Raw genomic sequence first — 16062 nt, forward strand, 5'->3', positions numbered from 1 at the left:
GACCCAGTACCCCTGCCACCTGCCTGGGGAGCGCATCTTACCTGCCGCTGGGGAAGGGCGGGAACGCCACTGACTTCAGCTTCTTGTCCTCTGCTGCTGACAGGCAGTTTTTGATGGTCTCTTCAAGCTGTTCTTCACATTTGTCGGAACCCCACTGAGGGATGTGACAGTGGATGACAAATTTGGCTGCAAGTCCGCTGGACTGGCTGACGGCAGCTGGGACAGGGGAGAGTAATGCCACAGGTTATTCCCTGCATCTTCACCTTAGCCAGGGGGTTAGGCCGAATCTCCTGTGTCCCTCTTAGAGGCGTGGGGGACGGGGGCAATAGAGAACTTGGCTGGACAATCTTCGGGGCTTCTAATGAGGAACACACATTTACCGGAGAGTAGGAGCCACGCCAGAATTAATTTGACAGCAGGCACAAGCTTTGGATAAATGCGTTTAAAGCTGATGTGACAGTATGTCACACTTTCACATGGTCTGCCTTCTAGGCTATTCCTAATCAAAGGTTCACATTGGAACCATCTCTGGTGGCTTGGGAGACCAAGGATTGGCCTCCCCCAGATGTCCTGGAACCTGTGAATGTTACCTTACGTGGCAAAAGGGACTTTGCTGATGTGATTAAGTGAAGGATTGTGAGATTGGAGAGGTTATCCTGGACTATCCACATGAGCCCTAAATGCAATCACATGGGTCCTAATAAGATGGAGGCAGGGAGGGCAAAGGTAGGAAGAGGAGCTGTGACGATGGAGCAGAGGTTGGAGTGATGCATCCAGGAGCCAAGGAATGTGGCGGCCTAGACGCTGGAACAGGTAAGGAAGTTCTTCTCTGAGAAGCAACCAGCCCTGCCAGCACCTCGATTTTAGTTTAAGATTCACTGAGGACTTCTGACCTCCAGAACGCTAAGTGAATACATTTGTGGTGTTTGAGGCCACTAAGTTAGTGCTAATTTGTTGTAACAGCAATTGGAAATGAATACAGCAGCTTCTAAAAAATGGACCAGCCCTCCCCTGTCACCCACACTGAGATCCTGACTTGGCAGGTCTGATGCAGGACTTGTGCCTGGTGATTTTAGGACCTTCTGTAGATTGAGAACTGCTGCACTTGGTTGTGCACCCCTCAGTCAGGGATTGTCTTTTGATCATCTCTACATACCCGAGGAGCCTGACAGGAGTAGGTGTTCAAAATGGGTTGTGAAATTGGATTATGCCCACCTTGTCTCATAAGTTCAGTTCACATTCCTTGCTTTTATTTTTTATTCCCCCAAACCTATTTCCCATCAGCGACAGAGCTGATAATGAGGAGCTCTAGGTAAGTCCCTGTGGCTGTCGATCCCTGCAGGAGAGGTTTGGTCTGATCCACTGGCCACTCTCCAGTCCCTTGGGGCCACTTTGGCTGCAGCCCTGTGCTGCTGGCCCCTAAGCCACCTACATAGTGGAGCTGGGGCTCTGTGCCACTCAAGGAGCCGAGTGTAGCAAAGGTCCCCAGGTGCCCAGCAAAATCATCATTCACTCCCAAAGCCTGAGTCTCCATCTCTGCCACCGGCACCACCCGTCAGTGTCCCCTGACTCTCCCATTCCAGGCCCGTCTGCTTCACTTCCATCGCCACCTCCCACCCCTGTCTCATCCAGTGTCCCGGCTGGAATCAGGATGCATCTTACAATCACTGTGGGCCTGGATTGAGCTGAGTCCTTCCAGAGAGAAGTTGCATTTGCTTCTATGTCAACTGGGGACCCTACCAGACCCAGGTCACATCCCATTAACTTCCCTGCCTGGTTTTTGGGCCTCACTGGATTTGGCTGCAAATCCACAGGAGTACCAGCTTGTGGTTCAAATTTCTCCCACCAAGTCCGCCCAATGCCAAGGTCAAGGGATAGACCTGCTGCCCTTTCTGCACGGTGTGTTCATGTCTTGCTCTCTCTTAAACTGAACATGTCCTAGTTTTATGTGGGGTCTCCTATTAGACACCCCACCTTGGAAATTGATTCTTTCTTACAAGCAGGGAATCTCTTACAACCGATGGTGTTTTGGAACTAAATGAAATGTAATGTTAGACCCTGATGGACCGTCTCCCCTCTTCCAGATTCACCCTCACCAATCCCTTCTTCCCAGGGAGCTGCTGCTGACTGGCCCTGAATACTTAGCCCTAACAGATGGTGCCTCAATTTCTTAGCTCATACTTGTTTTCTGCAGCCCTCTCCTTCCTTCTAGATTTACTTCCATTTCTCCCAGTGAGGCCTCTGTAGTCCTTTCAGCAAGGGTCTGTGGACTTCTGACTCAACTTCTGTCTCTCTGAAATCCTACATCTTTCACCCTCCGTCTTGAACAATAACAAAGTAAAATGTGTACTTCTTGGTTTAGTTTTCCCCTTAGTGCTTTGAAGATACTTCTTTTCCATCTCCAAGCATCCTTTGCTGCTGCTGAGAAGTCCACTGTCAGAAGAACCATCTTTGCAAAAGCTCTGCCTTTCCTTAGGTGGCTTCTCAGGTTTCCCTTGATTTTTGAACTTTGGAAATGTCACTACGATAGGCCAGTATTTATTCTGATTTAATATCTCAATGTTTTTTCAACCTGAGGACTCTGGGTTTCATTCTGGAAAATTCTCAGCCATGATCTTTTTCTCAGTTGAGGTATAGCTGATTTACAACATTAGTTTCAGGTATGCAGCATAGTGATTCCACATTTTTATAGATTACACTCCATTTAAATTTATCATAAAAAATTCGCTCTATTGGCTCTGTTCCCCAGGCTATACAATATATCCTTGTGGCTTATTTCCCTTATACACGGTAGTTTGGACCTCTTAATCATTTTACGTACTGCCTCTCTACCTTCTACTTTCTGTCTCTGGAACTGTGTTGGAGGCACTTTTTCTACATAGAGAGGCTATTTTTCTTCCCTCCCACCCTGTCAGGAAGTTTGCTGGGTGCCTCCCCACTTTCCCCCAGGTAGGATCCAGTCTTATATGGACAATCCAGAGCGCCGTCTCATGGTCATAGAGGGGAGGTGGTAGATCCAGACACTCAGCCAGTAGACATTGCGACTGCGGGCCTGGGCAAGCCTTTTGCTGCTCTAGACAACAGATTTCACACGAGCCGTAGCCCTGGGTGGTGGTCAGAGCTTTGGCTCCCGGTAAGGGCAGTGGGAGTTTTATCCAGCCCTTGCTCTGAGCAATGAGCCTGGCTCTGGTCCCCTCCAAGCATGAGGTGACTCTGGTCCCATAACCAGGTAAGAGCTGACCTCCTGATGGCTCTACGTATCACCGGACCCAGAGCCCAGCCTGCAGCTTTGACGGCCGCCCTGGCTGCTGCCACCTGCAGCTCTTCTATCTCTGTGCACGTGTGTGTTTATCTTCTATTTCAGTGCTGTTCTTAGAATTTTTTTTTAATTTTAATTTTTTATTTTTTGTAGTTCATAGAATCCATTTAAAAAAAGAAAATTGACCTATCATTGCTATGTGTGTGAGGGGTGGTACGTGCAGGCTGCAGTGTGGACTCCTGTTCTTTCTCGACCGGAAGCCCCACTACTTTTCTTGCCATCAAATCTGATCATGACAGCCCCCAGCTTCAACTTTCAAAGGCACCCTTCTCATCTATATGGGGTAAATCCAGACCCTTAGCACAGCCCGAGGTCCACGCTCATCTCCGGCTGCTATTTCTTTCCTCTCCTGCTGGCCCTTGACCGAGCCCTCTCATACATGGTGCCCTCACTGCCCACAATGTCCCTGCACCCAGGTGGGTCTCACATCCTCCCTGGAGTCTACCCAGCTCCTCCAAGCAGAGGGCGTGGCTCCTCTGTGCCCCACTTCTCTGTCTGTCTCTCCTCCTAGACTGTCCAGTGCTTGAGGGAAGGAATGGGTTTTATTTGTCTTTGGAGCCCCAGCACCAGGGCAGCACTTGGCACTGACTAGATGGTCACTGGAGGTGGTGTGGTGGGGACACAAGGCTGAAATTAGACCCATTTGCCAAGAAGTTAGCCAATATCCTTGAAAACAAGCATTCAAACAAAACCCTGTACACAGATGTCCAGAGCAACTATTCACAATAGCCAGAGGTGGAAACAACCCAAGTGATGAATGGATAAGCAAATGGAATAGTGTCCAGCCATAAGAATGAAGACCTGAGCCATGCTACCACAGGATGAACCTCGAAACCTTTTAAGTGAAAGAAGCCAGACACAAAGATCACATATTATACAATTCCATTTTTATGAAATATCCAGAAGAGGCAAAGCCACAGAAAGAGAAGGCAGACTGGTGGTTGCCAGGGGTTGGGGGAGGGACGTGACTACTTAACGGGCATGGGGTTTCCACTAAAGGTGATAAAACGTCCTAGAACCGGATAGCGGTGATGGCAGAACAGCACGGAGTGCACTTCATGCCAGTGAACTGGGCCCGTTTAAACTGGACATGGGTAAGTTTTGTTATGTGTATTTTAGCACACACACACTAAGTCACCCAGTTGCTCTAGACCATTTTTGGGTGAGCTGATACAAATTGGCTTGAACTATCCAGACACTTTATAGTCCCCCAAATGTATGAAATGATCTACACGGCCTGCTCAGATCATCTGAGAGATGCTAAAGTAGCTTTCAGATTGTTACGGCCTATTTTGCTTTGCAAACTGAATATGCATGAAGCACGTCCCGCTGGAGGGGACCTCGGTGAGGCTGTGCTCGGGACACGGGCCCAATTCCACACTCACCTTCAGCAACTTCCAAAGGGCCCTGGGACTTGCGAAGCTCCTTTACCGTTTCCAAGAACTCCTTCCCCCCAGCTTTTTCCAAGGCCTTACCTGTGAAGGAGAAAAAAGGAAAACCATTCTGGTCGCTCTTTTCAAAGTCATTAATTACATACACTCTGACATATTTTTACTAGGTCTTAAAAAAATGCTTAGAAAGTAGGAGTAAAACTTTGCAATTGAAATCCTGGTTGCCAGTGGTTACTGGTGGCAGGGGTCCCTGGGCTTCTGTCCAGCAGGACTTAGATTCTAGCAAATTCTTTTTTTTTAAATTATTTAATATTCCTTCTAATGTACCATAGGAATTACTTCCCCAAAATGTTAATCACAGCTGGATTGAAAGAGTATTTGAGAAATGTGGCAACGTCATTTACGTAAGTATATCACACTGTAAGTCTGCTGGAGAGCCAAAGGGATTTGCCTTCGTGGAATTTGAAACAAAAGAACAAGCACCAAAAGCTACTGAGGCAGGACAAGAACTTTTAGTCAGAACGGAGTGGGGAGGGGGGAAGGAAGAGAAGTAGCTCTGAAGATGCAGAATGCCTGACTCCCAAATCACAAGTTTTAAAAATTTCTCAGAAAGACATCATTAGAAAAGAAGCTTCAGAAGTTTGCAAATAAATAAGTAAATACTTAAAAAAAGAAAGAAAAAAAGAAAAGAAAAAGAAAACCCCCAAACAAACAAACAAAACAAAGGTATTTATAAATTTAAGGTTAGGATTAGGTAAATAAGGTTTTCTTTTTTCTGAACTTATGTCTTTATTTCTTAACTTGATATTTAATTTACAGTTAGAGGTCTCTACTGAAGAAGAAAATGATACTGGAGATAGAAAAGATGGATCCCTCTTGAAAGCAAAAAGGAAGCATAAGAAAAAACATAAAGAGAGGCATAAAGTGGGAGAAGAGGTTCTACCACTGCGAGTACAATCAGAGTAAGTGAATGGTACAAATTATATTGTTGGCAATTGACACACTTCATAGCAAACTCTTTAAAGGACCTTTTTAGGGGGTGATTTGGCCATAAAGCAGTCTCATGACATGAACCCTAAAGGTGATCTTTTAAAAAAAGTGAGGTTCTAGTGTTCTGAGCTCTGTGCTCAGTGTCATGGTGTGGCTGGTTGAATTCAGGGTCTTGCTTGATGGCAGCACCCCCCACCCCCGTCATGGGGCATCTCACAAACCCTGCAGACTGCCTTTTGTCACCAGGTCCTAAGCCTGGACCCAGAGTCACGCTTGGGGAGGGTGCAGCCACAACGGGGGGCCTGGCCCCAGCTGACAGATGGCCTGGCAGGAACCTCTGGGTGGAGAGCTCTGGGATCCTGTTCCCATCTCACCACCATTTATGTGTTGTAAGTCCCTGGGGCCGAAGGACAGACATAGGCCCAGGGCAGCCTGGAATGTTGTGCCCCCAATTTGGCCCTCAGTTTTCAAAGGAAAATGCAGAGCTTTGAGGGGTTAATCACTAAAGACCTTTCTGCTGGGTAGCTGAAGCTGGTAGCCAAGTTCACGCTGAGAAGCAGAAGAATTAGGCCCAGGCTGCTGTGCTCCACTTTCGGGTCAGGGGCCAGGTGAGATCACGCAAAAGGCAAGGTGAGTCCACGCTCTTCCCTGAAGACATTGGAATACTGTCTTTCCCTCTGTGGAAGCACTCCAGTGAAATGAAGAAGGAATGCTAGGATTAGAATATCTCCCCTTTGCAATCCCTAACGAGTGGACAAAGCTAGGGAAGGGGCATCAGAGAGAACAGGGCACTATGTGCCTCCTGATGGAAGAAAGCTCCATCACTGACCAAGCAGTCATGCGAAAAAGTTTTGAACCTGAATCTAGTTCAGCCTCTGGATCCAACTGCCAACTTATAAGAAACTTAGACAACACCAGGAGGATGGAATTCACAGAATCCAGACTGTGGGAAACCCCGCAGGACAAATGGCCCAGCTTTCTCAACAAATAGATTGCTAAGAAAAAAAAGAGAAAGATGAAGGGGGAACCTATGACTTCTAGGAACTTAGCCAATTGTAATGTGTGGACTTATTGGAGCCTGAATCAAACACATTTTTTTTAAAAAACTGACATTTATAATGCAACTGGAATTTCAACAATGGATATTTGATGATATTAAGTTAATTATTTTTAGTTGTGATAATGGTATTGTGCTTATTTTGTTAAAAAATAGCCCGTGTCATTCTGAAATATTCACAGATAAAATACTATGTCTAGGGGCATGTGGGTTCGGGCAGAGCTGAACCGAACTTGGTCATCAGTTGATGATCGCAACGGGGTGTGTGGGTTCATTGCATTCTTTTGCTATTTTTGTGTATGCTTAAACTTCTCTGTAGTAACATATAATGTTTTAAAAAGAATACCCCAGAGCCTTATCTGCATGGGGTGGTTGGTACGGGCGATGGTAGTGGAGAACAGAATCATGATGGGAGGGACCCCTTCTAACAACTCAGCAACTGTGAAGAAGACCGTCTTTTATCAGATGCCTGTGAGCGGGGCACTGTGCTAAGCTCCCTCTTTGTGTTGCCTTATTTCACCTTCACAGCACCTGTGAGACGTACTATTGTTATCCTCCCCTACAGGTGAGGAAACTGAGGTTCAGAGAGGTTAAGTATAGAAATGATAAAGAAGATAAAATTTTAAAAAGATAAACTTGTTTTGTTTGTGAGAAGCCAGGACACACTTCAAAACAGCTCAAGATTAAGGCCATAAGGGAGAGTCTTTCCACACGGAGGGAGTTAAGGGCAGTGGGTAGGGCCTGGGCTTTTTGTTTTGTTTCTTCCCCCCAGTGCTGTCCTAGACATTTCATTCATATAAAATCCAAAACAGATGCAAACCCTCTGTGCTGTTAGAAGACAGGATAGTGGTTACCCTTGGAGGGATGAGGGGGGACTAGTGGGGCTGCTGGTAAGGTTCTGTTTCACGATCAAGGTGCTGGTCACACAGTTGTGTTCACTTTGAGAAAAATTCGTCAAGCTGTGCACTAGAGATCTGTTTTTGCAGAATACTTCAATAAAAATTTCAAAACTATTTGCATATCTAAAACAAATTCATTATTCTCTGGTAATGCTGCTCAGTTATACCCACAGGCAGGGTTTGGTGGACGTGGTCCACCAAGCAGGGATTGACAATAACCGACTTCACAAGAACATGCCAAAACAGTGGCTCTCCCCAGCACCTCGCCCGAAGTCTCAGGACCTTACCTATATCTTCCTTGAGGTCAATTTCGGCTGTGGTTGGGTGGACAATGCCCTCCACTCTCATGGAGCCAATATGGCTGATGTCACTCTGGGTCAAGGACAGCTGCATTGGGAAGAGAAGATGGAGAGTGTGGGGAGATCAAGTCCTATGAAAAACCTTCATGTTTTACACCACATCTGTTTGTTGTCTCAATTACCTATACTGACCATCGACTGAAAGGGCTGTACCTGGGGCGCCCGTCTCAAGTGTCCCAGGCATGTGGTTGTCAATAGGCTCTTTTGAGCTCAGTGGATTTAATGTTCACTCTGAGGCGAGCAGCATGCCACAAACCTGCCTCCCCTTCCAGCAGCAGAACAGGACCTGCCCTCCTCCTCTTTTCCTTACAGCTTATACCTTCGTTTCCAACCCTCGTGGCCTCCATGTTCGGGGTCAGATTCTCTGAGTAGCTCCTGCAAGAAGCTACTCAGTTCCCTGCATTCTTTCCAGAGCAGCACAGACTTTTGGGGGCACGGATGCAAAGGCAACCACTCTGCTTGGGAGAAGTGATGGGCTCCAGGATTCTGACCCGCCTACGTCTGGCCGTCTTGCCTTTTGGGACCATATGCTTGGGGCTACACTTGTGAGGTGCTGCCCTCTGTGTTCACAGCTGAGTGGAATGGAAGGCATTCAGCGTTGTCTCCCATGTGAGCTAGAACTTCCCGCTCCCCTAGATCAGGGAGAGAAAGCTAATCATCACATAACCACGGACTGCCCCCGGAGTGGACATAAATTCCACCTCTTTGCTTTCCTGCTTCCATCAGTGATGAATTAGCAACCCACCACGTTTATGCTCTTCTCAAAACACGCTCTTCCCAATTGCCTCGACAGAGGTTCGTACTATTGTCAGGCTGCAAACATTCGCAATCCGAGATGTGATTAACTGACTGTTTCCGCGTGTATCTTATTTCAGCCCCAGTTGACTTGGGAGATAAATTGTCTGTTATGCTTGTGGGAATGAATTATTTGCATGTCTGGCTGGGCTGCTGTTATGCTGCTGAAAAATGTTCAAATGTATAACCCTGTTTGTTTTCTGTCTGCAGTCTAGAAAGGCAAGCAGACTGAATTATTGGCAAATAATTCATCTCTAACACAAGGGATATTTGGGGAACATATCTTTCTATTTTCTGCCTTTGAAAAATGACATGACACCATATAAAGCGGGCCTCCCAAAGGCTGGTTGAGAAAGCTAGCTACGGATATTTTGGTAGGCACAGAGGTAACTGGGGCACAGAGACAAGAAAGATACTGACCAGAAAGATCCACTACCTGCACGTCTGGCTGACCACTGTCAGCATGAACAATTCTCAGCACTAAAGAGCCTGTTTTTCCTTACAATGCAGACATTGCCATAGCTCTTTAGTTTAAAAATGAATAATTCAAGACCAGAGTGAAAGTCGTATTCGGGGAGGAAGGGATGAAGGAAGCATCATTGCTTGTGAACAGTAGGTTATAAAAATGCAGTAGTGTTTTACGGCACCACATTTCAATCCTCTTTGTTACCTTCTGCCCTAGAACAAGGCTCTTAGAAGACAAGATGGTGAATCCATCCCCTGGCCCATCTTCAGAGGTGGAATTTGAAGTTCCTTCTTTATCGCCGTCCTTTGGTTTGGACTGGGTAGAAATCAGAAGAACAGATGAGAAATAATCCAGAACAAAAGCCCAAAGTGGCTTTATTAAGTCCTTCCCCTGGCTCCCACCAACTGGGATATGAAAGGAAGTGGTCAGGTGTTATGTTCTGTTATTCTCGGCAGAGGGAAGCAAGAGACAGCAATATGAGGAAAAGAAAAGAATACAGCAAAAAATAGAGTGTGTTTAAGGGGCTCACATGTACCCACGGTCCTCACTCAAACCTGGACACGGGTATGTTATTCTTGGTCTTTTCAACACCTGCAGCTTCTGATAATAAGCCAAGTGGGGTCATTCACAGCACACCGCTCAACCTCCCTTCTCCCCAGGATTCCCCTGGGGCACAGTGGCTGAGAAATGAACTCTTATATCATCTTTTTTGCTATCATGCAGGACTGTGGAATGAAAACTGACTAGCTCTGAAGCAGCGCTGTCCAATAGGACTGCCTTCCTTCATGAAAATGGTCTGTATTTGAGCTGCTCAGGGCTGTTGAGCACTTGAAATGTGGCTGGTACAACCAAGGAACTGAATATCATGTAGTTTTAATCAATTTAAATTCAAGTTTGAATAGCCACATGTGGCTAGCAGTTGCTGTACTGGGCAGCCTCTGAAAGTATTACTCTATAGGTGGCCTCTCTAAACTATAGCTCCTTAGCACATCAGATTATCCAAAACACCTGAAATGCCATTGCACTCAGGCCATCTGTGGGCGGCTAGACTGGTTTCAGGGTGCAACCTGGAGCTCTGGGGAGGGATGGAAAGCAGAGTCCCAGGCCAGTATCTCTCACTTAAGATTTTGGCGGGGGCAGTGGAAGGGATCTAGAAACATGGAAACCACCTCTGTTCTGGATTTGGAAACCTCTGGGAGACCCGGCTTGATGATCTGAGCACATCTCAAAGGCTCTTTATTCTCTTCCACAGACATTCTTATCATTTTCTCAGCACCAAGCTGAGGCCAGTTCCCGGTCCTTCAGGGATGCTGGCCACACCCTCCTCTTTTGATTATTCAACTTTCCTCCTGTTCTGTGACAGTCCCTGGGCTCACCTTTTTGGACGTCCGTGGTTTGGCAGCCTTGGATTTCTTGCCTCCCTTCTTGCCCGACGTGGCCTTCCTTCCTCTCTTCTCTGGGGGAGGGGAGAGAATAGTTTCCGACTTGCCTTTGGTCCCTCGCTTTTTGGCCAGCAGTTCAGGGTGAATTCTGGGCAGGACACCCCCGCTGGCAATGGTCACTCCTTTTAGCAGCTGAAGAGAGACAACGTATGAGCTCAGACAGCAAAGAGCTTGCTGGTTCTGGATTTAATACAGTTCTTTTTCTTCAGTGGTGGGGAGAGATGATATTTATTTATTATCATTATTATTTTTTTATTTAACAGAGGCACTGGGGATGGAACCCATGACCTCGTGCATGCTAAGCACTGAGCTACCCCCTCCCTCCCCTTAATACAGTTCTAATTGTTGGCAAAACAAGTGTTAAATCTGGTCTCTGCTTTCCAAAGAAACCGCATATAATACACGATTTAACTGGCTTTCCCTGTCACACGTGTGAGCTTTTCTCTGTAGGTATCAAGGCATCCTGTGATCTTCTACAGAAAGCAAAACAAGCAGAGCAAAATGAAAGCATATAGAGGCTGGAGCCAGCGATGTTGCCCAGAGCTCTGAAATTCCAGACATAACAGAGGATAAAGAGCTTCAGACATGGGAGCACAGCTTGACAAAATGAGGTTCAAAGGTTAATGCAAGGGCTAGACCCAGTTAACAACAGACCCATGGCCTTCACTCTCCTTTGATCATGAAAATTCCATCAGTAAAATATGTTTGACCATGTGCCTCCCGATTGATATGTTTACTTTAACTAATCGACATGAACTACCACACTAACATTCCACACCCTATAGCAGCGCTGCTCCAAGTGTGGTCTGCAACCAGGGCTGCTCCACAAGCTATCAGTGACCTGTCTGTGACAAAAGGAGTACAGAAATCATGAGGAAGAATCTAGTCAATCGACAGTTATTGTCTATCTATTGGATCTAGTAACAAAAAAATTGTAGCTTATAGTTTATATGGTTTTGGTTTTAAACTTTTCTAGTAATTATTTTTTATTGTATTTTTGGAAGTTATCCATGATGCATTGGAAATAAGAACTGATTCTTCACCACAGACAATTTGAAATAATACGATTAGAAAATTAATATAAAGTTCTTATATTATCTACCTGCTACCTTGCACAGATTTGGCGGGGGGTCAGGGGGTAGGAATTCACTCAATTTTGGAGTCAGTTCTAAAATATAAAGGGTCAGTTTTGATATATAAAGAAGGACACATCTAAAATATAAAGGGTCAGTTTTGATATATAAAGAAGGACACATCTGCCCTCATCAGAATAAATCGCCAACAAAGTATGGGCAAAGAAACCATAAAGAGAATAACATATGTGCATTGCACCTTCCCCCGGCAACACACAGAGAGGAAAAGAAGTTCTGGCCAGACTGAGAATATATAGTGGGATCTATTCTAGAGACAACTCGATTTTGAATGTAAATGATGCAGCTAGTGGAACCTATTCTTCCCTTACACAATCTGAATTTTCCAGTATAAATGTGCCTGGGCACTGATGCAGGAAGGACTTGTAGCCAGCCGGGTCCCTGTGCAGTAGCAGGGGACTTTGGCAGGCCCATTTCGTGGTTGGCGTCAATGCTTCATACGTACCTGATTGAGTTCTTCATCATTGGCAACTGCCAGCAGGATGTGTCTTGGGGCTATCCGGGCCTTCTTGTTGTCCCTTGCGGCATTCCCAGCCAATTCTAGAATTTCCGCTGAAATTTCAAGGGAGGGTTAATAGGCAATCATGGAATGGGGTCTGAGCTTTCCAAAGCTTTTCTTTGGAAATGGTCTTTGAGTTTGATCACTTTTATTCATTTGTGATTTTTACGTCTGGGCCTGGGAAGAAATCCAGAAAACCGAAAAGAACTCAGGTCACAGACAAGTAAGATATTTTAGCAAGATCTGACATATGACCCTGTGGCAAAATCTTTTAATTGCCCTCGACATGAATTCTCCCCCATCTTCCTTAGTACGTGGACCTCTGATTTTTTGCTGAGCCCATAATCACAGGAATGAAGACAGCATATCCCAGCCTCCCTTGTTGTTAAGCATGGTCATGTGACTAAGTTCTGGCCAATGAAAGGCAAGCAGTTGTGTTGTACGGTACTTCAGGGAAGTGTCCATCAGTGAAGGGACAGTGCCCTCCTTCCCTTCCTACTGGTGGACGGAGGACACGATGGCTGGAATTTGAGCAGCCATCTTTGACCAAGAGGAAGAAGTTGTGTATGATAGAGCAACAAGACAGAAGGAAAAGGAATCTCACGACTGTGGAGCCTTCTTACAGACCTGGACTGTCTTCCACAGACCTCTTTTGTATGAGAGAAAAATAAACTCTCTTGTTCAAGCTACTGTCAGCAGAAGTTAATCCTGACCAAAACAGAACCCTAACACAGAACCTGAGTTTCTTTCAGTGTGCAGACAGCCGTCATCTCTGAGGAGAATAGTGATGTAGGTAAAGCCTGTCTTTTGTACCATTGAGACCCCTTTCAAAATCTCTTTTCCTTCTTCACTTGTTGCCCCTGGTCCCTCTCATCCTAAAGGAAAGTGGGCAGAAAGAACTTATGGGACAAGGAACTGCTTAACCTGAAAAAGGAATTCCTAATGGGGATACCTCTAGACCTGGGGAGGGAGGTTTGCTGGCACCCAGGGGTTTTCCACATATCCCTCAGGACTTAAGCATGGCTCCCTGGTACATGTGAAAGAGTTGATAGAAGGGAATATTCCTAAAACTATTTCACATACTATCAAAGTTTTTGATTAAAAATTTTAAAAAATCTATAGAATTGGTTTATACCCCTGAATGCTTTCCCCTTCCTCCTTTGTTTTTCCTTTCTTTCTCAATTTTTGAAGGATGTTCTGCTAAATCAAATTCATCTGCCTTCAAAAGTATGAATGAACCTTTAAAGAAAAACCCCTTCCCTAGAGGAAGGAGGTGATATGCCAATGTGTTGTCTCTCTTATACGTGGGGGAAAATTGTATGTGCACGTGTGCATGAATGTGTTGTGTGTGTGTATGTGTGCAGGCCGGTGTGTGTTGGGGGGATTTGCTGGTACAATGGCATAAATACTAAACACTAAAATTAACAGGCAATTCTGCATGAGTCTTTACAATCAACCTAATTTCAAACAAAATTGCACGTGCAATTGCCATCATTCATAAAACCTATGGCAATAAAATAAAAACCTGGCATAAGTGTGCCATATTAACTAAGCAAATGTGATTAACGAAAAATTAGAATAAAATAAGCGTTAGAGTTAAATATTTATATGGCATTTCCATAATGAAAAGCGCTAAATCACTGCAAATTCATTCTCACAACATCTTTTCCAGGTTATTAAGCAAGGAATATTGTGTTTACCAACAATTCGTTTATATAGTCAGTGCGTTTTCTGAATCAAAGATTGGGGCACTGTACTTTGAGAAGGATGAGCAGACTCATTGAGACTAGAGGACAGAGTATTTGAAATTAATGCTGTATTAGATATGTGGTTTGCTGCATTCAGACTGCTGCCCAACCTCTCTTTCTTCTAAAAAGGGCACCCGTCATAAAGAAGTGTAGTTACAAAGCTTTCACCAGTAGGCTTGCTTTATGACTCTAGGTTAAAATGTACAGCTCCCCCCTGAGCACAATAAAAAGGAGTTTCCTGTACCTGCTGATCCTGGGGGCCCCACACCTGGAAGGAAGGAGCACAAAACTCACCCCTTTTTCCAGATGGGTGGGAGGGGTCAAGGAGCCTCCCAGTTTTAAGCTTCTGAGGAGTTGAATATAATTTTGCATCTTGGACCATCACTGTCTTGTCTCTGTCACCTGCATTTAGAAGGAGCAGTTAAGTATCCTCTCAAGTTCATCAAATTAACCATCAGCATGAGAGGAAGAGCCAATGGGAAGCCCTACATGCTTGCAGCCCTCAGGAAGCCCCTGAAGGCTAGGTTATTTTCAGCTTGACAGACAGATGCACAGACGCTAGATGCACAGACGGAAAATCTGCCGCCGTCGAATGCGGCAACAGGAAGAGGCTAAAGGCAGCGATTCAGCAGGAGGCACGATGCTGCCACACGGGTGAGGCTTGGCCCCGGAACTAACTCTTTTGAAATCATTTATAAGAAAGAAAACCTTGATCAGGGGCTCTAGTGCAAAAGAAGAGGTAGAACTTTTTTTCCTTAAGGAGAAAAAACTTAAGGCTACACAGCAGAAAATCTAGACCAATGAGTTCTTTTCTCTGTTGGATGTTTAGTCTGAACATTCCTTGGGTCAGACTTCACCATTTAAATGTCTGAAATAACATTAATCATGATTAATATTTTCTAATGTTGCTATAAAAAATATATTCACCTGAACTATAAAAGTTTGCTACATTCTTGAGTGATTTTATTGATCTTGGGAACACAAGTATCCTTGTGTGAACTGGCAATCAATAGGAAAACTGAATTTATATAGCACACATTTGTTTCACTGCAAATTTTGTGGGAAGATCATTACTTGGTTAAGTGGTGGAGATTTCCACAGAAGTCTAGAGACTTCTATAGCAAACCTCTCACTTCTCACAAGCCACACTTCCAGCAATAGTAACCATCTGGAATACAGCTGAGTATTTGATAGTAAAAAGAATGATTTCTGTAGCCAAAAAGGATGTTGAAAAGCTCATCACGCACATTATTTTGGAAGAGCCTGTATCCTCTCATTTTGTACACAATCTAAACCAACACTGGATAATTCCAGCCACAGGAGATGGAAAATAACACACAGTAAATGAAGGCTTGGGACAGAAAATATGAGTGTCTCCTTCCCCGGCCTCTGCTCACTTGTTCCATTTTCCCACTAGGTGGCAGTGCCCCTGGGCCCTCTGCTCCGCTCAGGCCATGCAGTTTTCTGGGAAACCCATCCATTCACGATTCTAGCTTCCACTCTCCTTCCCACGTCACCAAATCTGCACCTCCAGCCCTGCTGGGATGTCACCTGGTAAATCAAACTCACCACATCCCCAAATCCAAATCACTCCCGGAAAAGAGCTCCTCCCACCAGTCTTGGGACTGGCAGCTCCATCCACGCACAGACCTGGGAGTCATTCCCTACCCCTCCCTCTTCTTCGCCCTTCCTTCTCTGGGCCTTGTCACTCTTACACACCTTTGTGCCTCTTCTCCACACTTGTTGCCATTATCCAAGTGAAGGCTCTCTTCTCTTCCAGCCCAGGTAATTGTAGTGGCTGTCTAAGTAGTTTCCCTGCTCCCAGTTTTGTCTTCCTTCAGATCCATGCCAACAAGGGCATTACTGGCCCATGGTGCCTTTGTGCAAATTATAAAAAGAAGCCCCTTCTTCAAGATACTTTACTTCCTTGATTTAGTTAGAACAAG

The 16062-nt window shown here is 45.3% G+C and overlaps 1 protein-coding gene across 1 annotated transcript in view; it reads right to left on the reverse strand.

The window, feature by feature from the left end:
* MACROH2A2 (macroH2A.2 histone) overlaps window positions 1–16062 on the reverse strand; it is a 42940-nt gene that overhangs the window by 2010 nt on the left and 24868 nt on the right. Inside the window, exons 3-8 of the mRNA XM_072971374.1 lie at window positions 12315–12421; window positions 10653–10850; window positions 9481–9591; window positions 7939–8043; window positions 4705–4789; window positions 42–216 (exon numbers count right to left, since the gene is read on the reverse strand). Coding sequence (XP_072827475.1) covers window positions 42–216; window positions 4705–4789; window positions 7939–8043; window positions 9481–9591; window positions 10653–10850; window positions 12315–12421 — 781 coding nt within the window. The remainder of the gene's footprint in view (window positions 1–41; window positions 217–4704; window positions 4790–7938; window positions 8044–9480; window positions 9592–10652; window positions 10851–12314; window positions 12422–16062) is intronic.

Source organism: Vicugna pacos, chromosome 11 (assembly GCF_048564905.1).
Source record: "Vicugna pacos chromosome 11, VicPac4, whole genome shotgun sequence".
In the NCBI taxonomy this organism is placed as follows: Eukaryota; Metazoa; Chordata; class Mammalia; order Artiodactyla; family Camelidae; genus Vicugna; species Vicugna pacos.